The sequence below is a fragment of the Lineus longissimus genome, chromosome 1 (assembly GCF_910592395.1).
Source record: "Lineus longissimus chromosome 1, tnLinLong1.2, whole genome shotgun sequence".
Classification (NCBI taxonomy): domain Eukaryota; kingdom Metazoa; phylum Nemertea; class Pilidiophora; order Heteronemertea; family Lineidae; genus Lineus; species Lineus longissimus.
The window spans coordinates 1,124,276-1,150,544 of NC_088308.1; the positions used below are offsets into that span (position 1 = coordinate 1,124,276).

General features: G+C 40.5%; 2 protein-coding genes across 5 annotated transcripts in view; one reads left to right on the forward strand and one right to left on the reverse strand.

Annotated features, from left to right (window-relative positions):
• The window catches only part of LOC135483671 (U3 small nucleolar RNA-associated protein 6 homolog), a 39,450-nt gene that overhangs the window by 2,841 nt on the left and 10,340 nt on the right, over nucleotides 1-26,269 (reverse strand). The window lies entirely within an intron of this gene.
• On the forward strand, nucleotides 436-25,351 carry LOC135483683 (uncharacterized). 4 transcript variants are annotated; one of them, XM_064764695.1, is made up of 3 exons: nucleotides 436-617; nucleotides 14,921-14,991; nucleotides 23,576-25,351. In XM_064764695.1, exon 3 carries the CDS (start codon nucleotides 23,638-23,640, stop codon nucleotides 24,634-24,636), a length of 999 nt encoding a protein of 332 aa, XP_064620765.1. In that variant the 5' UTR covers nucleotides 436-617; nucleotides 14,921-14,991; nucleotides 23,576-23,637; the 3' UTR covers nucleotides 24,637-25,351. The 4 variants fall into 4 exon arrangements, with proteins under 4 accessions (XP_064620765.1, XP_064620758.1, XP_064620770.1 ...); XM_064764688.1 differs by lacking the exon at nucleotides 436-617 and adding an exon at nucleotides 6,521-6,689; XM_064764700.1 differs by lacking the exons at nucleotides 436-617; nucleotides 14,921-14,991 and adding an exon at nucleotides 15,667-15,690.

The following is a 26,269-nucleotide window of genomic DNA, read 5'->3' on the forward strand; positions in this document are numbered from 1 at the left end:
CAGTGTGATTGAACGGATGAATGAAATAACGCATGTTATTAGACCAGGGTACACATTTTGTTCTATTTGAATGAAGTCGTAGATTTTATGACCTAACTCAATGTACAATCAATGAATAGTTAACTGAAACAAGGGCATCTGAATATAACCAAGTCCCGGAATAAAGACAAAACCAACTTTAATAAGCCTTTTAAGAGCAACCTGTAAAGTTGGTCTCCATCCGTGGCCTGTAATTATTTGTTTTTGGTGACATACCCACTGCCAAATTATTATATCAGTAAGACCATGAACATTTATCGGCCAATAGCTGCTCTGATGGAACATCTGTTTAGCACTTGATTTTTCCTTGACGGTGTTTAACTAACCAGTGTCTTCCACACAAACAAAACTAGTTCACTATTACAGCACTAGAGGACCCTAGCAGTGAATCCAAGACGCAGCATTCTGTTCAAAACTATCTATTGTATTTTTCATCGAGGTTATTAAAGACATTTTCTTCCAAAATTTTGCGTAAAATTTTGTAGTGTGGTCAAGAATTTGAAAGAAGAAGATAGAATCAGATACAAAATTCGAGCTTTGAATCATTCCACATTGGATATTGACCTCATCTCTGTAAGGTAAGTCGGTTTCTGTTATCATATGTCCCACATCAGAATATTTGTAAGCAACCAATCGGATCATTCTTATGAAGTGCATTGACAACTCTCATGACCGTGTCAAATCCCCAAGGTAGCTCTCTCACGCCTCACCTCCAAAGGATTGAGCCAGACCATTATCATTCACCTGCTGCATAAGAAAATGTCGCTTGATAAAAACAATGCCAGGCAGATGACTGAACAGCAGAGAGAAGCTCAAGGGAAATCAATGCTGTAGTCAGTCGTCTCAACCTCACGTGGGGTGTATGTGGAAAGTATTCCTTGCAATAGTTGACACTTCGTGGATGGACAATTTTGCTTACACATTCAGAACAAACATGATACAGCACTAGAGCTGACTATTTCTTGCAAGGGTTGAGCTTGGAGGAGACATTTCTGATGGCTATCAAAATAAGAGCGCTCCCTGTAAATTGTTCTCTGTCCACTTGTCCAAGCCTCACCAACAGGTGAAACTGGTAACCTTAACACCAGGTTAATGGAATGATAACCTACATTAACCTATCACAAAGATCATCACTTGTTTAGAATAGAAAGAAAGAGGAGCATTCACAGAATATCTCTGTCTATTGGCTGTAAAGTTGTTTACAGGTATGCTAGGGCTTGTTTATTCTCTTTAATTATCAGGTATAGCAACTGAAGCTGTCCATGGTCAATCAAACCAATAGTCTTAACTGGCATATTTCCCCACCGTGGCATTTTTAACGATTCTCCAATTGCTTTACTTTTTTTCATTTCTCACTTCAAGCTGAGTTAGATATTTTCAACAAGATATAAGGCAAATAACTATTGAAACGTACGCCCCACTGTGGGCATGGATTTGGAAGACAAATATGAAAGCTGAGCCTGGTGCAACAGGTAACACAGTTTGGAAGGGCACCTCCCCAACTCTCCTACCATTCCTTATTGAGCTGTTTCCTGTATTCAAGTAGTTATATGATGGTGAGGTTTTACCTTCACAGATCAGATGATATAAACTTGTTACAAGAGACTTTCCACAAACTGAGTCTCAGTGTCAAGATTGCTGATAAGCTCTCTCAGTGTGGTTGAGAAAGATGAATCCCTCAGCTTTGGTTAGCAATTCCTTCCTTGAATTGCTGCCCAGACTCCTCACCAGTGAGTGGGCCACGTGTTTGATTGAAAGATGCAACTGGTCTTGGTTGTGATTGATTATAAAAGTGTAGGAGGCAATTAGAGCAATCTGTTCACTTCCTCTTCCTTGGCATGATGGATTAGCTCCTGTCAGAGTGAATACAGCCATCTAATTGGTATTAACTAACAAACCAATTTAAGTTGTAGTGGGTTCTTCATTTGATTCTGTGAGTAGTGGGTTAACAGAGATGGCACTGCAGAGATGATACCTTTCGGCACAGCAGTGGAATATCTCGACACTGCTACTTCAGGAGAGGAAATGACTCCCTCAACTCAAAGGTGTGTCACTCTCTATAGACTGGATGCCATTAAAAGCATGTTAGCAGCACAAAACCTCACCTCAACACTCATAACTTGGATGTAACCATGCTGAAGGTTTCAATTCTCGTCCTCGCCAGTCCGGCCATGTTTGAGTTTACCTCCGACAGCAGGAGTAATCAATGTGAGTGGCTGGTGTACCTAGTCTCATATTTCACATATATTGACAACCAAGGACTCGATGCTGTTTGCCTACTTCCCATATTTACTATTGTTCATTTGGTAATCAAGTGGGCACATGACAAGCCATAACTCAATTATATTATTGTTCTTCTGACCATGAACAATCTGCTGAAGTAGGCGTACATGCACCAACGAATCAGAACTGAATCTAATGATGACACAGAAAGTGTTTGCCATATGCAGTTACTGATGACCATGATGACCAGGAAGATAGAGCAGTAGAGATGCTTGTCAGTGTCATAGCAGTCGCAATACTTTAAAACAAGTAATTGGGTTATGTTTATGACAGTTATATTTTTGCAATTTGGGAGGCAAATTTTAACACAAAACTTGCTAAAATTTCATTTCTAATGCATTTAACCAGTCAATTTGACCAAAACATGGACTTGCTACATGAAACAAAGAAGTGAACAAATCTGCAAACCTTTGGCTGGCAACATTCCTGCCTTCCTACATGCACTGGATTAGTTAGCTCATTCTGTCGGTGTGGCATCATAAACCTCTCATTTGTCACGATACTGATGGTCTCAAGTGTGTAAGCGACTCTGTCTTTGAAGCCAAGCTAAAGATACCACAGTTCTAGTGCCTATCAGTCACAGGGAAGACCCAAGTGCCTATTTTTAAAACGCATTGTCCAGAAAGAATACAACTTAACCGCTTCCTTCACAGGTTATGTCAGACCAATTACCATCAAATTTGTCCCTCGGTCACCAAAATGTCCTATCAACTGTGGGACAAGTGGGACAAGATGGTCAACTTTGACGGGGTGCCGCCGTTCACAGATGTTTGCCATATCATCCAAGCCCATTCAGGAGAACACCATTAGATTATCAACAAAGTGGACTTAAACGTGGTTTAAAGTGAAAAGTAAACTGATTTATTTCAAAGGAAAACTTGGATTTTCTTCATGTGCATTATACACACTAATGCAGCTTCATGCAGTTGCAGACAATGTTGTTAATTCTGTTTATTCTGACCAGCTTTCGCCCTCTGAATGCTATCAGATTGACAGCGCTATGTTTGCACAAACTTGCTGGAACATGGATTTAAAGCGAATAGTCAACAGAGCCATTCATATAGAATGTTGGAGTTTTGTAAGGGACAGTGTTCATATCATAATGATGCATCAGAAGTTATGCCAATGCACGCTTTTTTGATCAGGTATCATAAAGTAAACAATTTTTTTTGTCAAAGACTGCCTAGTGCAAGGATGAATGTGCCCCCCCCCCCTCCCCACACAAAACATTGAGAAGATCCACACAAAGACGTAAACCAACTTGCATCATTAGCCAATCATCGATATTGTCAATAGCAAAAGCCACAGCACCATACGTTACTTCTTTAGGACATGTCTTTATTTTGACATGAATTGTGAGAAACCTGCCTAAGTTTGGTCAACATTAGCCACACAACAGCCGGGAAATTGGCACTTGAGAGAAACATATTATTAGTCAACAGAAGAAAAAGAATGGTGGAATTAAAAATAAAACGGTCGATTAGCATTCATGCGTTTTGGCCGTGTGGTCATCTGTCATCACTTGATGGCCACCTGGTGACACACCAAGCCAGCTAACATGAGAAAGTCCACGCTAGCAGTCACAGACACTGGTCCTCTAACGCACCAGTCAATAACAAAAGTGGATTTTGATGCTTTCCTGAGCGAAGACATCATAAAAGTAAATTTGGATGCACAAAGAGTAAATGCTTGATTTCCCAGGTGAGATTGTTCATGTAAGGTTTGGATGAGGCGTGCAGCTTGGTTAGAGGGGGAGGGGTGGCACCTTTCTAATGGCTTGGGACTGACATTCTCCAAGTGAATCGCTTTGCATAAGAACTTGTGACAACCAAATACGGCAAGCTAAATTTGTAATAAAGATACTTGTGAAGAGCTTGCATGCCATTTCTGTTTTTCATTTCACCACTGTGCAGAAAGTGACATCTGAAATACCCAGTGACTATGTGGCTTAAGTAACAACCATGTCATTTCAGCTAGCTACATTGTAAGATTGAGATTAGTTCCAATTAACCGTAATATTGTGAAATACTCACAAGCGTATCGAGTAATCCAAATATAGTTACCATTCATTGGAAGAAAGAAGGAAAATGGACTGAAATCATGTAATAGGAAAGGCACTGTTGACGCAAAACAGCACCAAAGTGATTGACTTATGGAACTCTAGCTTTTCTATTCATTGCAATATCGGTGATAAGATTTTCTGGACGGTATTTAATATGCCTCGGCGGATATCAAGGAAACTGGCATTGATTGTGTAAGAGGAAAAGAAATAAGAGGCATTAATGTTGTTGAGCATTGAAAAGGTCAAATGTTTTTGGGGACCTTTTTTGATTTGAGTGGAGCATGTTCTTTACATGGTACAAATATTCGATCAAGAATCAGATTTGTGCAGTATTTCCTCAGCTTGTTAGATGACGAGCTACTCCGTGTTCCACAGAATGTTTCGCCAGCTCGCTAAAAACACATATTGTAATTAGGCATCTCAGAAAACATTGATCTCAAGGTTCACATTAAGGTAATATGTCTCTGCACCTGCCCCCATCTCGAGAGGCAGGTCGCCCCAATCAGCCGACCAACATATTGTATTTTCAGCCTCCAAAAGGCCAGGGGTTTATGAGTGGGTTCCCAACGTCTGATCTTACTGGAGTCTTCAGATCACATCATGGTATGGCAAGTAATGTGACGTCTCTTTTACAAAGATGACAAGCGTACAAAGTAGGTTGCTACCTGATGATATAACCTGGAGAAAGCAAAGTTCTCTGGACCTATCAGAAAGCAACTATGATGACATATCAAACGCAACCCTTAATTAGGGAGACGGGCCGTTGTCTTGTGACAGCTAGGAGACCAGGAAGCCTGGGGTTGGGATACAGATAACTTTGGCATGATTGGTGAAGTTCAGAGACGGTTATTGTTTTTCAGGATATGGGTCATTAAGCAGCTCCAAACCAGAAAACACTAGAGGCATATTCAGATAAACACTCCCTATTAATCTGTCAGGAGATGTTCTTTGGTGGTGGGTATAGACATAATATTTGGTCTCGAAGACATATTCTGTTAGGCCATGTTTGTCTCATGAGACTGAGAGGTGAAATAGCTTATCCTAGATGTTACATGACAGGCCTAAACAAAATGGTTTTATTCGTTGAAAAAAACTCCTAGGTTACGAAATGCTGAGTAAACAGGAATGGGTCTGAGGTGAATGGAATATATGATGTGGACATAAAGATGCCCCACATAGATTGACTACTGTATTCTGCTGTCTGTGGCAATCACACCCGAGATATTGAACACGACAGGAAGACTATTTGACAGATGGACCCGCTGAATATAGTAGTCTGCCAGAAAGGGGTATAGGAACGACCAAGGGTAAGAGAGATTAGGAAGCTGGGTCGTATTTATTAATGTCTTGGAGGTAGTGCTACATGATGCTGTGATTGAATGCTCGGCTGGACACACACTAGGTGTTTTGGAAGGGCCGTCCCGAGTAACACCAGGCCAGGACTCGTCCCAATGATCCAAGGATGATAAATGTGCCACAGGCTTGACAAAATACTGGTTTTGTGCTTATATCTTAGCCAGTTCAGCCAGTCTAGGTCCACTTGTCCCCACTGGACTAAGACATGTATATTTGAACAACACAAGTGTACACTAGTTAGACAAACACAGCCTGCTCATTCCCAAGTCTATCCAAATGTCCAGGCGCACCAATTATAATGACACAAAAAAATGTAAAAATTTTACCCAAATATACCAAGGGCCAACAAGTCTGGATTTAAATGTAGGCAAACATTAGAACAATATATCAAGTTTGATTGTCTGCCAATGAAAGCACAACACTTGATCATAACTGGCGCACTTTAGGCTAAAACCAAAACACAAATAACAAACTTCAAACGGCTAATGCTGTTAAATAAAGGAAACTAACCACAAGACACCAATATCAATTTACTTTAGTATTTTTTCTGACCAGTTGACCTGTGTTTTGTGTGTCTAATAAAGCTAATGATATGTTTAGGATATGAAGCTCAAACACTGCACACCAGGGGAACCAGGATAATGCATACAGCCTTCCAATCTGGCAGGACTAGGGTTTACAACACATCGCTACAGGGGGCCCATGATAATTATCTATCGATTATGGGGTGGGTTCATGAAGTTTGTGGACAAACTATACCCATCAATAGCAGGCACAGGATTCCACTTCCAATTGATAAATAGTCTCGGCAGGGTGTTAGGAGAAATAATCCACATCGCCTGAGTTCTCGGATAGGCGGATGTGAGATTGAAAGTCTGTGAGTGTGCCTGCCCAGTGACAAAGTTTGGACTATCCCACGAAGGAAGAGAGACACCCACGTCAGCAAGGGGTGAGTATACCCTTTAGATCACAACCCTGTCACGCATGTAAACAAACTTTCTGCCAGTTCTCAGCCGGGGAAAACATTCAGGGTTCAACAGGTGCAGCAACAGGTGCAGACCCAGCACCTCAAACCTTTGGGGTTCTTTTCATTCATCTTCAATACTGACATAAGCTGCGCTTACACCACGAAATATTGGTGGACCAATTGCACTTACACCACCACATTGCCGCGACAAATTGGTTCGGCAATCCATTGCCGATACAAATTGCCGAGCGAATTTGTCCCACCAAGCTTGATGGTCCAAATTCGCCCGGCTTGTTAAAAGCTCGGCTTTGTCGTGGTGTAAGCGCAAATGGATCGGCAATTAGCTAGTTAGATGGTTCGGCTCCAGGCGGCGCTTTCGAAATGGCGCTTTCTGCCAAGGCTTTCCGCGTTCTGCTTATTGTTTGCGCGCCATCTGTAGCCGGATTTTATAACTAGCTGCAGCGCTGGTGTAAGCGCTTGGTGGATTTTCGATGGTGCGGCATTGGTTCCCGAACCAAGATTGGTGGTCCATTTTCAGGTGGTGTAAGTGCGGCTATTCTTTCTGGCACACACCATTGCATTTCTGATAATTTGCTTCTCTTATAACTTGCATTGGCTTTTGCAGGTCAAAACATGTGGCCCCATCTGAAGATTTAGAGCAAAATGGTATTTTCGTTTTCGTTCGTATTGGGACACCCTGTGTATTGCCTTTTATAAACGATCCATTACAGCACTTCTCAATAAACACATGCCAACAACACAACAAATAGTTCATAATAAATTACTCATATAATCATTAACGATTTGAGGAAATGATTTCTCCATCATGGGTTATTACGCATGCAGATGAGAGTGAGAACTGCCGCTGAGGTGAGAGTGAGAGTTGCCAATTTCAGTGGCAGCAATCTTTTGACTGTTCCAATCTTCTAGCAATAGCACTTGGCAGTAAAGAGATGCAACACCCTACTTTTCAGGCCTGTAGCCAGCACTTTCTTCATGGGGGCAGAACACCTCTTTTCTCTTTTGTCCTTGGTCAGTTTTGACTCTCGGGGGGGGGGGGGGGGGGGGCAAATTTGAAAACATTGGTGACAAAAACCCCAGTAATCTACGAGCCAAATGAAAGCCCATATTAAGTCAACTTACAAGGGACACCAACAATACAATATCCCAATCATTCAATTATAAAGAATGGTGTTAGTTTTATCAATCGCCTCCAGTCCAAATGTTGACATTTTCCCAGGCCAAGCTGACTTCCTCCTCCACAGGGATTATTTCAAACATAATACACCAACAAAAGATATTAATATGTGACTTTAATCCAATATGAAATATTTTTCCACATGACTAAAAAGCTTATGCTAAGATGATCAAAGTTGTTTTAGAAATATGGCTTGATCGTTCCAATGCCTGAGAACAAAATAGTTTGAAAAGTGGGAATGAGACATTTCAGTCTACAGGTTTATAATTGAGTTACTCTTCTGAAAAAAAATTCAACTTTAAACTCTCAGTTCATTCCTTTTTCAAATTTGAAGAAAAAACACCTCAAGTTTCCCGTTTTAGTAACCACAACAACAATAACAGCAATAATTTGAAGTGAGAGTCAGCATTGGTTTGAAAACCAATTTGCATAATCTTCGAAAGATTAGGAGCGGTACATAATCCACCTGTTCTTGCTCTTTCATCAAAACATCCAAGTTAGGTCATTGGTTCACTGAAACCTGAGGACTCCTATCAACAAGACAGGGCATATCAAGAGAGATTAGGCACAGGCATACAAGATCAGTATTAACAGTTACCATGGACCTCTCTCTTTCAATTTTAAATTCAATCCATTTCAAAATGAATCACCTTCACCTTGCATGTGCACTGAAAACTCAAAGCTGAAAAGAGCATGAAAATCGAACTATGCATCTCAACCTTATTGTGCGAGGAGAAATATCCTGGAATTCTTTTTGCTTGGCCCTTAGAATAACAGGCCACACTGCAGGCGACCTTTCATCTTCTCCACAGCACTAACGGGCTAAGTCACAAACCTCGTTTGCCTAATTAACAGGTCTTTCTCCCCTAATCATCCAAATCTTACCCCTATGATCCAAGCTCCATGCAGATTAGACCACATAAAACCTTAGTAAAACATTTGTCTTCTTCTTAAATCTTAAGCTAATCTTTTGAAATATTCAGATTATACGCAATTCATGTCCACTATGGGCCAAGTTAACACCTCAGAGATTCCACCTCTTGATAATCCAACAATCCGTCCACAACGGGTCTTAAAGTCGCTAAATCTTTTGTGAAAAGACGACAATCCTATCAAAGCAGGCTCAAATGGGCAATTTATATCATAGGATACCAGTCGAGTTAGATAACGGGACCTTTGACAGGCCAACTCTGACGCAATCCCGTGATCACTCAAGCAACAAGTGGCATTATGGCAAACCTGTAATTCTTCCACCAAGTTCGCTAATGTACGGCTATGGTGACATTTCGTTTTTGTGTTTTCGTCTGGTTATCATGGCCAGCTTCTTGTAAGGTGCATCTGAGGGGTGAGTACATGAATAGAGTGGAGTTTATGGAATTAACCCGAAGGTAGAGGTGCGGTTATTTGCGATACAAGTCCATGTCTTTGGACACAGTCTGATAACCAACATTAACTCTGATGAACAAATATACAAAACTTGTAATATTCAAAGTCAAACTGTAGCAGAAAAGGAGGAAATATCACAGCAATATACATATTTTAACTCTTGCCACTCCGAGGCCTCCAGCTAGGCGCTCCAGCTGCTATATCAACCAGACAGCATGGCCTTAGCTATAATATCACACGCCAGGTTGCCAAGAGACAACGCCCACTGCGATATATGCAGCATAAAATGCTCAAGTGAGACAGGCCTTTACGCACTGGCTGTTCTTGAACCCATGTGATAAGTTAAGCACTCCATGTCACCACTATCACAACAGCTGGAAGACACAACCCTGAACAAAGCCATCCCATTGTCATCCTCCTTTCATTCTAATGATCCCCTCAGGCCGTTTGATTCCTCCGACAGATAACTTAGATGATCCTGGCTATTTCGGACTATCAAACAATCAGTGACATGACTGCCACTGTCACCAACAACTTTCGTTGTCTCACAAACATTGAAGATGGCACATTGTCCATCTTCACCCACCGATAATAGCGGCGATCACCCCACGTCACTCGTCGGCCATCTTGCGGCCAGGCTAATAATTGGCGGAGATGCGTATCTCTTTTAGAAGATCAGTATCTCGTTCATGGTCCTGTTAGAACATACGTCACATGGTCTTTCTCCACGTCTGCTAGACCTGCCCATCATTGCTATTGACAACCTGCTCTTAAAGAACTGACCAGCCAAATGAACACGGCAATAAAAAGTTATTCTTGAAGCACTTCTTTACAGCACTGAATCATGGCTGGGTTATTTTTGAAGTCTTACAATGCTGCAGCTATCAATAAAGTTGACGTCTTGAGAAGAAATACACCATAAGTTATCCTGGGTCAGGTGTGAAAGGCAGGCTGAGTCTTGAGGACTAGAGAGGAGATAGTCATCTCATTCAGGCTTTGCTGAGAAACACATGCCATACAGAGAGCCAGATGTCATCTTGAGAGACCACAAGGGCTTGCCTTAGCCACTTTAATACCTGGCTGAAAGCATTATTAACAAACTTATGAAAAGTGCATTTTGATTGTGAATCTGTCACAGTTTGGAAACTTGTCTATTAGTGATCACCATTAGAGGTTGTGTTTAGACACTTGTTTTACCAGTAATAGCAAGAAAGTTAGCTGTTGACTCAACAAAAATATGTTTTAATGGCAAATCTGTCGCAACTATTGTTATCAAGGATGTCAGCCAAGTTGCCATTTTGGTTTGGCTCATGATATTTCCACAGTTTGACATCTTACAAGAAGTTATGGTTGAGTCAATACACTCCATCATGTCAGCCAACTTCATCGGAGCTTTAAACATATCAGAACCTTTTGGGTGTAATAACGTTCCTGAGAGATTACCAGCCATATTGACTGAAATCAGCATTGTTCCCTTAGCGCACAAAGGATTCACAGACTCCATTAAATGTTACTATATTTCTCCCCGTGATTCATCTTATGTCACCCACAGGGTCTAAGTCTCTATCTTCAGTGAACTAGCCATGAACCTTACATCAAAATCTTCGCCTAATATGCAGTTTGTCTGTTTGTATTGCGATTATGATATCGCACTGGGCATCTACTTCAATTTTCCATTTAGTTATTAGTTGAGAGATGTTGGTTCGATCGCCATGATCGTGCAGCTACTACAAAGGTCCAGCTTGGACAGATTCATGTAGAAACAACACCAGGACACAGTGAAGGAAGACTTCTCATACCATTCTCCCCACAGCAATCAATTCTCGTCCAAGGAGTAATGACCGAGTCCACAACAGGATCATGAAGAACTGTGAATTGTTTATTTCTTCCTTTCCAAGTTATGCCTCATGTGTCTCTGCGCTTATTAACAAAATCCAACCCATCTGAAATATTGAAGCTGTCTGTGTATCACACCTCCACTACAAAGCCATCAAAACCTCGTTAGTCATCATTTAGACAAACAAGCCATTACAGCCATGATATCCATATATATTTCTAATATTTGACTAGACGCAATCTATGGAATTGAATGAGACATTTCAATCAGACTGCTGGCATAATATATGTCAATGGTCTGGGAAAGCATCTGTCATGAATTGAGTTGATTGATTCTGAAATTAGCTTTTACTATTTGGAAACAACAGCTTCTCATGGCATTCCTCCGGCATATTTTTTCTGAGGCATCAGAGTGGTCCTCAAATAAATATTGAGGAGACAAGAGCCTTGGGGATCACAGGACATACCCAAGAAGCTGAAGACTTGAGATTTGACCTTTTTGATTATTGGCAAATTGAAGTCTTTGATCAGTGTGCCAATAAACTGGAATCACCATACTCATCGTCATGTGGCCTGATATTAGCACTTTTTCACATTCATCTTCCAGTCTCTCGAGAATGATTTCACTCATTCATCATGTTTGATGGCGTGAAGTGAAGGATGCATTAAAAAAATGTTGCAGTATGCCGTAAAATGCAACGCAATGATCGTCAATCTCACTAATCATTCTTAAACGATATGGTAAGATGTGATCAGCATTGATGGAGGGCAAGCGAGGATGAGGAAGTTTGGCAAGGATAATTCTAAAACAGTCGCCAGTTCTCAAATTTGCAGTGATTCATCTTGGCCAAAGCAAGACTCGAACTGGTCCAGAAAAGAGCCCCCCCTGTTTGCCCCACCCTTCAAGCCCATGGAAGAGTTGAACCTGTATGCCTCTCCATATAATAATACTAATGCTACACTACATGCTGGGTTGCAAGAGAAAGAAACTAAAGATCAATGCTCATAAAGAACACAACTATATGCCAGAGTTTTCTCAACTGGGTAATAACTGTCAATAATTGATGAGATGGATGTGATTGATTGGGGCCTATTGTAGAATGGGCAAAATAGGTACCGTGTTGGTCTTCAGGGCCAGGGTAGTACCTGATGACACAGAGCCAACAGGCCTTGAAAACCAAACCATGCAGTGCTCTACTGGCAAACAGAACAGTACATTGCATGTATCAGTGCAGCTAATGTTTACAATGCATTGGAAGTGTGTACATAACAAGAGTCATATTGTATTTCAAATCAATTACATGGACAAAGTCTTTAATCGCTGAATCACCCCAACATTTTTTAACAAAACAAATTATGTACAAGAGACTATTAAAACATGCATGACCCCTGATCAATCTCATGGTTGGGGGTGCTTAGGCAGCAAATCTATCAATATTTAGAGGAGAGATCCCGGGTCTTTATCCACGATTACAACTTGAGGCATTCAGGCATTCATGGTGTAACACAGGGGGGCTGGGACCATGTTATACAGATAGAATGAGGACATGAGTTTGTATGTGAAATCATATACAAATATGGATCACGAGGAAATGTTTGGAACTGTTTTATTTTTGATATTGAATATTGCAACCGCTGTTTATACTGTGTGCACTGAGATCTTTGCTGCGAAAAGTTGGTAATCATGCTTCAAAATGTGATCATGCAGAGAAATAGAATATCAGTTAGAATGACACACATCAGCTTCAAGCTTCTTCAGAAGGCAGGAAAACATTTTCAAAATCAAACATTCACTTAACAAATCAAACAGAAAAATGTTGATCAAATATGTGTTTAGACTAAAAACCACACAATAGAAAAGTCAAAACCAAACAAACGAAAAACTCAAACAACCCTCATGGTTTTTACCCAAGCGAACATTGAAGTCAATTTTGTCATACTAGATTCAAAACCGTTGCATACTTGATTCAAAACATGCCAACTGAACACCGCTTCAAGTGGATCACATCGGCCTCTTCTGTGTTGTATGTGCTCTTGAAGTAAGTAAAGTGGTAGGGGGGACCAGTGAAGTGGGGTCCAGGACGCGGGCCTGTAACATGAGAACTCAGTCAAGGGCTGTCTGTACCAGGTAAAGCATTCAAACAATATGATGTAAGTGGGACAAGTTTGAAGCTTGTGCTGGTTGTGGTGGTCTTTGCCAGAAGCGAGTGAACATAAGTCAATGTTATGAAACATGTCTTTATTTGCCCTCTGTTTCCAAAGTGCAGAGGCCAATAAACTTGGGTGGCTTGTTATTTTCACCATTTTGCAGACTTTTCATACAGACTCAAAGGACTGCTGTCCTGCTGCCTTGGCATGGGTTCCTTGTCTTTTTATGGTCATTTTAGACTCAGCTTAAGAATAACCCATACTAACAAACCATTAGAATTGACCATGTTCTTCAAATCTAACACACACCTACGACAAGAGCAGGCCTCCAAAAATACCAACATGCCATCAAAGACGAACACCACACTGCAGGCACCAATACAATATTGTATCTGGGCTTGTCACTTCCAATAACATCTGAGATGGGAATGAACACATCAGGAACATCACCATCAGCGGTCAGATCAGGGCCAAAGATCGGAGGTGGTGCCTTGTCATTGGGGGTTGTTAGCATATCCTTCTATAGGGACAGATGATCAACCTTTTATTGATTGCCTATCATCCCTTGTCACTGACAGTACCTCTTATTGATATCTGTTGTCTCTGTTATCTACATGAGAAATGAGACTGGTTTCAAAGAAACCAAAACAAGATGGCTGGTTGAAGATTGAGCCGTCTTAACATCAAGTCATAATTCCGTGTGAAAAAATTAATGACTTGGAACTTTTTGATAGTTTATTCCTTATGAAAATATTAGTGTTTTACAATGCAGTTGATACACACACATCTTTAAAGAGTGTCTGAGGCCCTAGCCAAAATAGTGAAGCTATTAAAATATATGTGACTATTTTCAATCAAAACATGACATCACATCAAAATGTTTTGCTTCATAAAGGCAATAAGGTTACAATCATATGCCATGAAAACCTTGCGGTTGGGAACTTGTCATTTTTGTGTATGTAAGTGCAGCAAACAACAGTTTTGGCAGTGACAAAACACTCGTTCTAATCCCAATGAACCTGAGTGCTGATTTTCCTCTTTTCTTCAAGTTCTGAAACTCTTCACAGTCGTGGGAACTTGGAAACAGTTTCAAAGTGAATAAGTTATTAGTGACAAGCAATGAAGGCGTCCATGAGCACCAAACTCAACAACCTAATCCTTCAGCTCAGGGTCTCACTGCTACAAAGACCCCCTCCTATGACACAGTTAGTTAGTTGAAATTAAATAAGACCTTTACTCAACTGAGCGTACCAATTCAAAATACATTGAATAGTTCGACTAGGCCTAAGCTAAACTTCTTAGCCGGATTTGAAATAACCACCACTAAAGCCTGGGAAAACAAGTTGACACAGTAGAACATGCCCCAACACCAGACAATATGGTACCTATATTACTTCTCTACGGATTATTAAGTCTTTTCTTAACAAATTATAAAACTGCTAATTCACAGAGTGTAACTTGTTGACAAATTATCTTCATATTATTATCACGGTGGGTGTAATATTGTTATAGTTTCTTCAATTATGCTCTGGCTGTTTTTCCAGGGATATTAGAATTATAAATTATGTTATTTTATTGCTCTTCATGCAGTGATTTGTAAACAAGGTGTGATATCTTACAGGTTGTTCATGTTTTATCTTTCCAGCAAACTGATCAGCACTAACAAGGACTACGGGTCGATTTTTCGATGAAACAGTTTCTTCAAATAATTGACGGGTAAGTACTGCTGCGAAATTTAATGCAAAGAGCAAGTTCAGTGAATTCATTTTTATGGAAAAATTTACTTTAGGTGAATAACCCATTCTGATAACTATGTACACAGTTGTAGAAATGCTCTATGTACACCCTCAAGACTGACAAATACTGTACTTGAGAGGTCAAATTGAGTGAAAATGGCCAATTTGGCACCAAAAGCAGTCTCCCTATTAGACAGAGTGTCTTGAAAGCTTTTTTCAAAGTTGCTCTAGAAAAACTCCAGGCAATTTTCTGCATAGGCAAACACCAGTAACCCACAAGTCAATTCAATTTAGTAAAACAACAATAAAACAAACACAATATCCTGTGCACATTGGGGCAGCCGCAGTTAGCGATATCTCAGGTCGATCTTATCAACAAACTCATAAAATCGACTGAAATATGATAATTGTGGAAGGTTTTATCAGTTGGCACACTTCGGTCATGTCTCCGAGTCAATTGGTGAATAGTCTGTTTATTTCAAGTTGCTGATTGCAAACCACTTCACCAACGTCACCATTACTGATAACAATTGCGTTGTTGGCATGTTCAGGTAGACACATTAGTCAAGAAGGAAGCATGGTTTGAGGCAAGCACCTATTCTTGATGGTCCACTTTGGGGGAAACAAGCAGTTGAGTTGTTCAGTTGAGTTGTTCACTTGATGCTAACCAGGTCCACAGGTACATGTATGTCTAATATTGCTTCCAACCTCTTCTGATGGCTCCAAACAACTCTTATTGTGGGCCGCTTTAGAACAAGTAGGCCTACATGTAAACCTGGATGTCATGGTTCCGTTGCAGGTCACAGCCACAAAACTGGCTCATTTGTGCGGCGCTTTAGCGTTCAAACAAGCAGAAATGTTGGTGAATCACAGTTTACCTTTCCTACCATATCACACCAAAGTGACATCTAATGTCCATATTTTAATGCTTAGTACATGAACTTCAAAGCTAAATGATTCCCCTTTGAGTACTTAACTAAACAATAGCCTAACTAAACCCTTCCTTTATGCATTTAACAGTCTCTTAGTTGTTTGACCTGTTGAATGCACTTGTACTGGGATTATACCTTGCTGATCCCTAATTCTAAATAGAGTTGACAATGGACAATTTTATAGTCAGGTTTATATAAATGTTCTCTTTTACTTTGATTATTACCATTTCATTCCTTTTTTTGTATTTGTCAAGAAACCTTTTCTCTGGTCTAAGTTAGGACTGGTGAACTTTCCTCATTCGTGTAGTAGGACAGGGTATTTGCACTTCACCTGCTAATCAACGAACCAGAAGTATGACCAAGAGTCACAGACAAACAGGACGTGTGAAAACCTGGTGAAAATGGTCGCCAATTTCATTCTGGTTAGAAATCTTGAAAAAGTCACCTTTGCAATTAAAAAACCTGAAAATACTGGGAGGTTTCTCAACCGACAACTGAAAATTCTTCTCAAATTCACTTACAGGGTGAATTCTTTGTTTACAAACAAGAAAATAAATATATCAGGTTCATTTGTTTTGAAAGAAAAGCATTGTTATCTTTACGCACATTACATTTGATCTCAAAGATGAATTTGCAGAATAAACACAAGAAATCTTCCCAATGCCAGAATATCGGTGTCAAACAGAAGATGTAGGGTAAACAAATGGCCTACTGCCGGCAAAGCAGATTTTTCAAAGATTTCAACACCGGATTTGGTAGATGAGCCACAAATGTCTGCTCTGTGTTGACTCTTTCATGACTGAATTCTCAGAACGATCGGGTCTAGATTTCTTGTCAGAAGTTGGTATGATATCTCAAAAAACAAACATCACCAATGAAAGGAAGTCAGTTCTGAAATCTATAGTCAGGATTTTGTGAATTCCAATCTGGGTGACCCATCGGCTTGTTGACATAAGGGACATTTTCCAAGAATGCTGATATTTCATGGTCAGAACCCAACTTTTGAAATCTCAACAGAAATCAATCCTTTGCCAATGACATTGAAGTTCATTTGGAGGTCTTTTGCCATACCTTAGTGGGAGTTCTTTGTCAACATGATAATTAAGATCAGGAACCAGTTAGATGTTTTAATGACAGGACACCCTGACCTTAGCCTGATGTCCCCTTTCATAGGAAACGTCATGGTCAATGGAGAAGACATCTGAGGATGGCACTGGTGTTCCTTTCGTTTCCTTTCTGGGTCATAAATATTCAGAAGTCAGTTTGATTTCAGAGTAACAAGACATCACTGAACACTGCTGACCAACAGTGACATCCCATTTCACAGGAAATTTCACGGCCAATTGAGAAATGCGGAAACATTTGAGGCAGATGTTTTTTTCTCAAAGATGGCAGACATGAGATATGATAGGGCCCATAAAAATATGTCTAAGTACATTCTACTTTCAACATCTTCCTATCATGTTCACCTCTGTTATAAAGGAAAGGGAACGGGCCCGGTCCAGAGTGAAAATATCTAGAATTTCAGAAACTGAAGACAGGCAAACATCGGCAGCACTGAGGAACAGAAATGAAAAAAATAACCAACTGAAACTCGTCCCCAGGCAAAAGGAAATGACATCTAGATATGATAGAAGTTGGTATTGCCAGCAGTGTCAGGAGTTTACAAGCACCTGCTGGTTGCCACAGTTCTCATAATTAGCTCTATTGTATTTCTATTGTCCTTTCCCATGTTGCGGTAAAACATGGATGATGTTATCAAACATTAAGAGAATGGGAAAGTGCTGTTAAATCAATGCTAAATCACCAGGGGCACTCTGTGGACCATTAGAAGAGGATATCACCGACTATAGGCCCTGAGGGTGTCTGAAAACAGCTTGGTGAAACTCTGAATATGGTTGGTAGGGCTGTGGAGAACATAATGATAATGGTCATGATATGTTATTGCTGCAGCAATCCCAGCCTTCTTGCCCAACAATGACAGGGTTTCAGCATTAAAAGGACCATTGGGTTGGGTGAAAAATGGCCCAATCGGTACATTTTATGTGTCACAGAATTGTCAACACTGTCTTGTATTTCACCCAAAGATACAAACAAAAGTGTGTGAATAGCTTACAAAGAAGATGAGACCCATTGCATGTTTTATCAAATATTTAGACGTCCAATGAAAGCAACGAAAGCCAAGATAGCATGTCAGGGGGAGCAAGGGCCGCACACAATCAAACATGTCGCTGTCATAGACAATGGGTGTACTATATTGAGGGAGAGTGGAGCTACTTTAATCAAGAGGACACTTTGAACATGATGTACATTTCCTTTCATTGCTTGTAGATGAAGTATTACGATATCATTCCAACTTGTGCTGGACTGATGTATGAGGTGAACTTCCCCTTTTTTTCATTTGCACGATATGGAAGGATATTATGAATAAATTATTTCTATCTGATATTGTCTGGACAGACTGGTAGATGTGAGTATGTGTTGCATGGAAATCCCTTGCACCTAATATGAACTTAATTGACATGTGGAATGCAAAGATAGATGTAAATTATTAACTCGTAACATTCTTTCTGAAACATGAATAATAAATTCAGTTTTAATGGATTTGTGGACTGATTTCGGCACCAAATTTTTCTAAAAAATTCACTAACAAGTTTAAAACGGTTCACACACTACATCAATTAGGCTCCTAAATGATTATCACAAATCACCCAATATCTAAACGAGAGTAATATGTGACATACTTGATACAAGTGAACGTGAGAATGATTGATGATCACAACAGCTCAGATTAGAGAAATCATTTCACAGCACCAATAGAATTGCTTGTCCATATCGCAATTACCATACGAAAGGTGGCCTGCCTTGGTGATGAGATTAGTGGAGCAGGCCCGAGCTACCAGCTTGCCAGATCAGTGAGAGCAGCCCAAGCCTGGTCACATGTCGGTGTTGACAGTGCGAGAGAGTGAGCAGCTCCATTTGTATTCAAATTAGCGGCCGCTCCAGGTTTATAGTTCATTGAGTTAGGGGACCACTTTTAGTTGTGTATCAGACATCGGTGAGGGGAGCAGGGGTAGTGAAAGTTGACAGAGTTTGTCTGAGTTTGTCTGAGTTAGTAATTATTGGATACAGCGGTGAATAGGTTGCAACGAGACAACAGGATTACATTGTGAAGGCTGCAAAGGATACGCTGGGTTTGAGAGCGACTGGATTATTGGTGGGAACGTTTCCTCTGTGATACGAGTTATAGGAATAGTTTTTAGATACGGAATAGTTGTTTTGATGGTAAGTTATCATTTGGAAGAATAAAAGAGTCATTTGTTCCAATAATTGTATTGATGTGCGCAAAGAACTTTTTTCCTGATATTCCTTCATCTTTCTTTATGAAATGGTGTGCGCTGTGACATTCTATCTCAGGCTCCTTTGGTCCCTTGGATGCTGAGTTGATAGTTCCAGCGTGTTTGTTGACAGTTTCATATATAAGCTGGTGCAGATCCAAGCCAAAGGGTGAATCTGGCCCCCGCTCCCTCAAAATTTTCAAACACTATTCTAAATTGACCATAAATTTCATTATTTTGAAAAAATCTTTGAATCCGACCATCAGACTCTGGAAAGTGAAGGCCTGAGTGCCCTCTATTAGTCTTTAGTCTTCTATGAAGGTTTTTCATACCTTTTTGATTACTTTTCCCTGAATGAACTGATATAATAACAGTACCAAAGTACCAACCCGCAGGGCTCAAACAATCTACGTAATTATGTATGAAAGGCAAATAAACCCTCCAAGTATGTTTTCATTCTAACTCAAATAATACATGCAACAAAACCCAAACATTATTCATTGTTCCTCAATCAATACCCAATTAGGTACAATGTGGCCAATAACAGCTTAGGGTCCTAATCTGAGGAGTCCCATGGCTGGCATGTGTGGCACCCCTGTCCCCACCTCTACCTACCCCCAGGGACAATAACAGGTGAATGCAGGACAGGATTAGGGTGCACCTGCCTGTCATCTCAATAACTCCTTTGTGAGGACAGTATCACCATCTCACTTTCTTTAAAAGTTTTTTTTCAAAATCATTTGAATTTTGTATGACCAGACCTCAAAGCGCCTCTAGCCTAGCTGAGAATTTCAGCATGCCTCACAACAGACCAGCAAAGTGTTGCATCTTTACACCAGCAAATACTCTCTGTACTATCAATACCTCCACACAACTGATCAAGATGTCCACGCCTCAAGCATGACAAGTTTCTCCACATTCTCAACTTGGCAATGCTCTTAGACTGGCGCATGCCGTCATCACTAAAGCCATTCACCTCAAACTCAATTGCTACTGAAATCACTTCATCTTTCTGATACCTTTATCAGCTTTTTTGCAGCACTGCAAGGTAAACCACAAATACAAAATCAATCAAGTTTTACCTGGCTAACGAGGCAATTTTACACCAGGTAGGCCTAGAGTGAGGTGTGAGGTCATGCCAACTGGTGGGCTTGGCTAACAATATTGTGGTAATCCTCCAAGAATGTTCGCTGACTAGCCTACTATGTTCACTCTGCACCAACTATTAACATCAAATTGGTTTAAAACTGTAGAGAAACAGAACTAAAGAAAAGTGATGTTATTTTGTCATCCCGCCACTTTTACATGAATCATTCAGTTGTAGGCTGACAGTGTTTACAAATAACTTAGATATATCTGACTTCCCATCACTGATTCATGGTTCAGATAGATACCTACCATCACTGCACTATTCTATTAAGTTCCGCTGTATTTACTCTTGACATGCTTGATGTTGATGTCCGACTATATCTAAATGAACATAAACCTAACTTTTAGTTTGGAATATTGTTCATCTCATTTCTAAACATTACTGGAATATAACCTAAGGTAGGAAAACACTGTCTACTTTCAGAACACATAATATTTTCAGATCCTCTTTGCCATAGTCATGGTCTACTTGAACGGTCGTGGCACAGAAGTTCACAGCCGACCCACACTGTATAGCGGTCCCAACATTTCTCTTGTTACCATGATCCATGAGAACTCACAAGAAGGACTGACCATGCTCCATCAATTGGACAAAGTGACCAGTTCTTTGTTTTATCAAGATAGTGTGATATCATGATGACTGGATTGTCAAGACGCCTGGGCCTTCCTAGTCTGGCCATATGCTCCATCGGAAGAAAGCGATCCTCAATCTCCTTCAACAACAATAACGCTGTACCACTACACGATAATTAGCACATTGGAATTCATCAATGATTGTTGCCAATGGTGGTGATATTGTGACCAAATTAGCCCCTTATGTTGTGTGGGGACTGAATGGGAGCTTGTGTCCTGAATGGTTCAGGTGGCTGGCCTCTCCCTGTGGCGGACAATCATTGTGACACGGCTCATTCTCCGCAACACTGCCTATCAAAGAGATTTATGTTGTGCGAGATCTATAGTCCTTTAAGGGTCTTTTTGGCCCTTCCTGCTGGGCAGATTAGTGGTTGTAGGTTTTATAGGAAGTTACACTGGCAGGGAGGGTCAGTGGCCCTGTAAGGGACACTGGGTCCACTTTTCGGTTTTCTTTCAAGGAATAATGAAGAATCATCCAACAGCGAATTCAGATTTCTTAACTTCGGTTTGCAGGCCTTTTTGGTTTCTAAGAGAGATTCAGGTCAATGGAATATCTGTGGAACAGCATGCAATCTGTGGCCAGAGTTGGTGAGGATAAGGTACAATGGCCAAGGACAATCACTAGCTTGCATTGATTCTTGTCTTACCATCTTTCATTCGTCCTTCAGCAATGAACCACAGGAATCCAAATTGGTCAATATTTCACATTTAGCCAATTTGAAATTTCATCTGCATTTAGCATAGGGGTTGACCCGAATGAATTGTTCACATTTTTGTTAATTAGCTGCTGGGAATGTCTTCCGCATTGGTCGAGGGGTGGGTCCATATCAATTGATAGCTTTCAGCATCAAGTGATGGAATGTTATATTGTACAGATCAGAAAGATTGCAGACAATACCCGGAAATAGTTGGACACTTTGCCTCCGTGTTAATTAGGGCTGACCACCGAGGCAGTTGTACTAAGTTTAGCTCATGGGCCAAAAGAGTGAAGGATGGTTTTCTAGCAATCAAAAAGTTACTCAACAAATTCAGCTGAATTTGTTCATATGTCACTCCTGACAAATTTCAATATATTTCAGTCACGATCACCTCCTCCTATACATACATGAAAATGTCCACATGAAATTGAATATTTTCTGTTGGACCAATATTTGTTCTGTTCCAGTGTCATTTTAATGTTAAGATGCCGAAGTGACGTTGTGTTCTCTCGGTGCGGTCTAAAAGCTGACCAGACTTACACGCATTCAATCGAAGAAATTTACATTTTATCCAGACAGTGTTACTAAATTAACCCTTTCATTGTGTTAAACACTTAGAAGTTAAAAGATGTTCCAGTTGGCTCTAACTGAGAAGTCATTCTTAAAAGATTTCGTTGAAACATTTCATCATGAATATTGTAAATTTAAAGAGCCCGGAGTTTGACATGAGTCCATATCATGTGTCAGATGAAGCACATTTCCGTAATACAACATTCTGTTTACATGCAGCTACTCACAGTTCAAATGTTTGTTATCTAAATATTGTAGTTCTTGGAAGAGTCCGGCAGCAAAGTGATGGGGTCAGATGCATAGGTCATGATGACGCTGACACTACAAGGAATACCCCAGTCGATTTATCACCTATGTTTTTGTCAATATCAATATTTGTTCATTGATTCATTAGATGAGTAGGCCAAATCATGATAAGCTACCAAGTACATTGCAGTTCATCTGCTCGTCAAGCCAATGATTCCCACATCGATCTGTCCCTTGAAGAGACTGTGACACATGTTTCCTGCACCTGTAGAAAAACAAAGCCTTGTCATTTTCTATGTTTTCTTGCTCTGACGCTTTTGACGATTATGCAGTTCATGCCAATACCAGGGTAACAAGACACCAAGCTTTGACCAACCATACAGGTTAACATGCTTGTGTTTTCAGATGGTTCATGTTCATGTTAATTCTGCACTGATATCATTGCAAAAAGACTTCATGAAAGTTTGTTTTATCTTGTAGCCAGACCTCTTCAATTCTGTTAATGACATATGATCTGTTGGTCGTCATTTTTCTGTCAAGCTTTGGTTGAGTAAAATCAGCCAAGTCTAATTCAATGGTTGGCGTTGATGTCAATCTGTCCGAACTGGTGACTGAAGTAGGACTACTTGGGTCAACTGCAGCTGAATTATGAATGGTATTTTGAAGTCCAGAACCAAGTTGAACATTCTGAGTACCTGAACCGATATTGCGTTCCAAGTTTAGGTATTCAATAGCCCTTGTAGCCACTCTCATCACTTGATGGCTGCTCGCACAGCTTGGGAAGTTTACCCTTTGGTGTCCACCTCCAAACATCACAGACACAACAGTGCGCTCATTGACTGATCAGTAGTCATCATCTCATCATCTCATCTGTATTCCTTTCAGATTGACTTTCCAATTCGACATTCATCCATCCTTTCGCAATGTTATGTTTATATAGCATGTAAAGTAGAAAACACTTCACACTCCTAAACTATTTGCCTTTCCTATCATTCCAGACTGGCTATGATTACGACCTGAGCACCATCTCCACCAGCTGTGACTAGACACTAGCGCCACCATGCTGCAGACCTTGTTCTACATCGGCGTGTTGACACCCGCAGCGATTGTCGTCTTCCTCTTCGTCATCTTCCTCATCTGTTGGTTCAAATGTAACCTGCGGGAAAGAATCTACCAGAAGATTGGGCGTGGTCACAACTCGACCCAGTCGTCCTTGGCCGACACCAAGGACTACATGAATGGAAAAATGCAGCCACAGGTAGCAGTCAGACAGGAACATTTAGAAAATGAGGACAACGAATCACGTTGTGGATCTGTTCGGATTATAAATGGACAAGTCGTGAAATATAACCGTGGGGAGTTTCCATATATGAAACGTGAATCATGGAGATACATGTCATCAAAGTCAGTATCAAAGATCAGGCAGGAGATTCTACAGGACAAGGTGTTTCCTCCCCTGCCACCAATCTGGACGACGGCAGCAGATAGCAGTTCGTCTTTAGACAGTGAAACTGCTATGACGAAACCTTGGCTGCCGCAAGAGGGCAAGGGTCAAGGTCATGAGCAGCCCCCGCGGGAATCACAAATGTGGAATAACGAGAGACACTGCAGTTGGAGTCATAGTCCCCAGCGCCCTTCTGTCGATAACTCTCCTGTGAATATTAAACAACAAGGACAGAATGCAGATCTGCCGGAAAGTTCATCTGACACTTCTGATTCTCTTGGGACTAGTCCAGCAATACATCGTGAGAATACTGCGGTGCGACCGCTATATTTCTCACAAACACCAATACTGACACAATCCTCGATACACGGGAGTCCGAAACGTAATCATAACTATAATCAGAAAACTCTGAATGAAAAAATACCTGACAAGTCTTACGACTTATTTCTAAAAACTGAGCCTTCGACGGATAGCCGATTGACAATGACAGCAAATTCAAACGGGTGTCAAAAACAATTATTGCTGGATTCGCAGGATCTAGGGACGAGTACCGATGTGGATAACATCTACTTATCTGTGATGCCCAATGTAAGACCACCAATTGTTAGTGTGTAACAGTGCATTGCACTCCAATGACGTTTTAACCCTTGCATACATACATGAGCATTTTGAGACGTAGGCTTTTACAGAACATCTTCTTAACGTGGAAAGAAATCACCTTTCAATACCTGAAGTTCATTTTTGACTCGACACGCAATAAAACTCTCTCTGAAATCAAAAGGAGAATGACAAACCTTGATTCTTAACTATTTTTCACCAAACTTTTTGACCTCAAATGTGTGTCGAAAGGGGAAGCTTGAACCCCAAGCAAGTTCTCAAAATGTATTAATTCAATCCCAGAGTCTTTGCAAGTGTAACAAGGGTAATTCATTATTTAAAGCTGGCAGAGTTTCAAAGTAAATTAAATTAAATATTCTAAATTAGTCTGTACAGAAGTTCTCCTCATATCAGAGAAGAGGAGCTCTGGACATGAGAATTCAAACTCTTATTATAGGACGCTTTTCATATTTAAGGTAGATTGTGACTAAGTCAGAGCAATGAGTGACTAAGGAAGATAACCAGTGCTGATGCATTTGCAAGAAACAAACACAGAAATGGTGCTAAAATGTATATTTTTGTTGATAACTATTGTACATAGAGATGTTGAGGTTGAGTAAACTGCACGCTTGCTGCACATCAAATATAGAAATGGCTTACTGTTAGTTGCCAATGTTCAAGACTTCTCCAGTGTGCTCCTGAGTTATACTTTCAGGGAGAGAAATCAAGAGAACCTGCTGATTTCGGGGGGGGGGGGGGGATGAAGGGACACTATTGCTCTTGGAAACAGAGAATTGAGACAGCCACTGGAGTATGCTTGGTTATATTTCACTCTTTCAAATACACACAGGTTACATATAAACCTCAAGTCAACATTTTGTCAAATCTAGGTTGGGTCAAGAATCGAAAAAAAACACAATTCATTTAAAACGTCACTGTCAAAGGGAAATGTTTTTCTCGCCATGTCTTGTTTTAGAAAGAGAATTTCAGTTCAAAGGTAAAAAACAAAGTGATCATTTACACTAGCACTACACTTGCATTTGTTTCTGACCAATCATGATGACATGGTGGATGTTATGCACTCCACTTACTAGACTTGCCGTGACGACACAGTGGACATCCATGTCCCATATTTACCCAAGCCATTAACTTGTTTAGAAATACTTTCGTATGACAAAACGTGGATAGTCAATTTCACAAAATGACAGAGTGTTGACTGATCTATTGTGTGAAATAAGTGAGTGTTTACTGTAGTAGCTGATTTGATTAGAAACGATTCCTCCAAAAGAGATGAGATTCTGTGGTTAAGATGTCAAGTATGAGAGAGAGAGAGTAGCTTTTGTGATATCATGTCTAATATCTGTCAAAGAGTCACTGAGTCAAGAGGTGCTTCATACTGGCAGGTTAGAGATGATCCATCTTGGAGCTGTGCTCTGAAGTGAGTAGCAAGTTGTCATTGACATGCAAAGCCCAAGTGGCAGATATAAGATACAGTTGAACCTCTCTATTAAGGACACCCTCGGGACTGACAAGTGCTGTCCTTAATAGAGAGGTGTCCTGATCAGAGAGGTCAAATGGAATGGAAACAACCACTTTGGGATCAAAACTAGTGTCCCTAATAGAGAGGTTGTCCTTAATAGAGAGGTGTCCG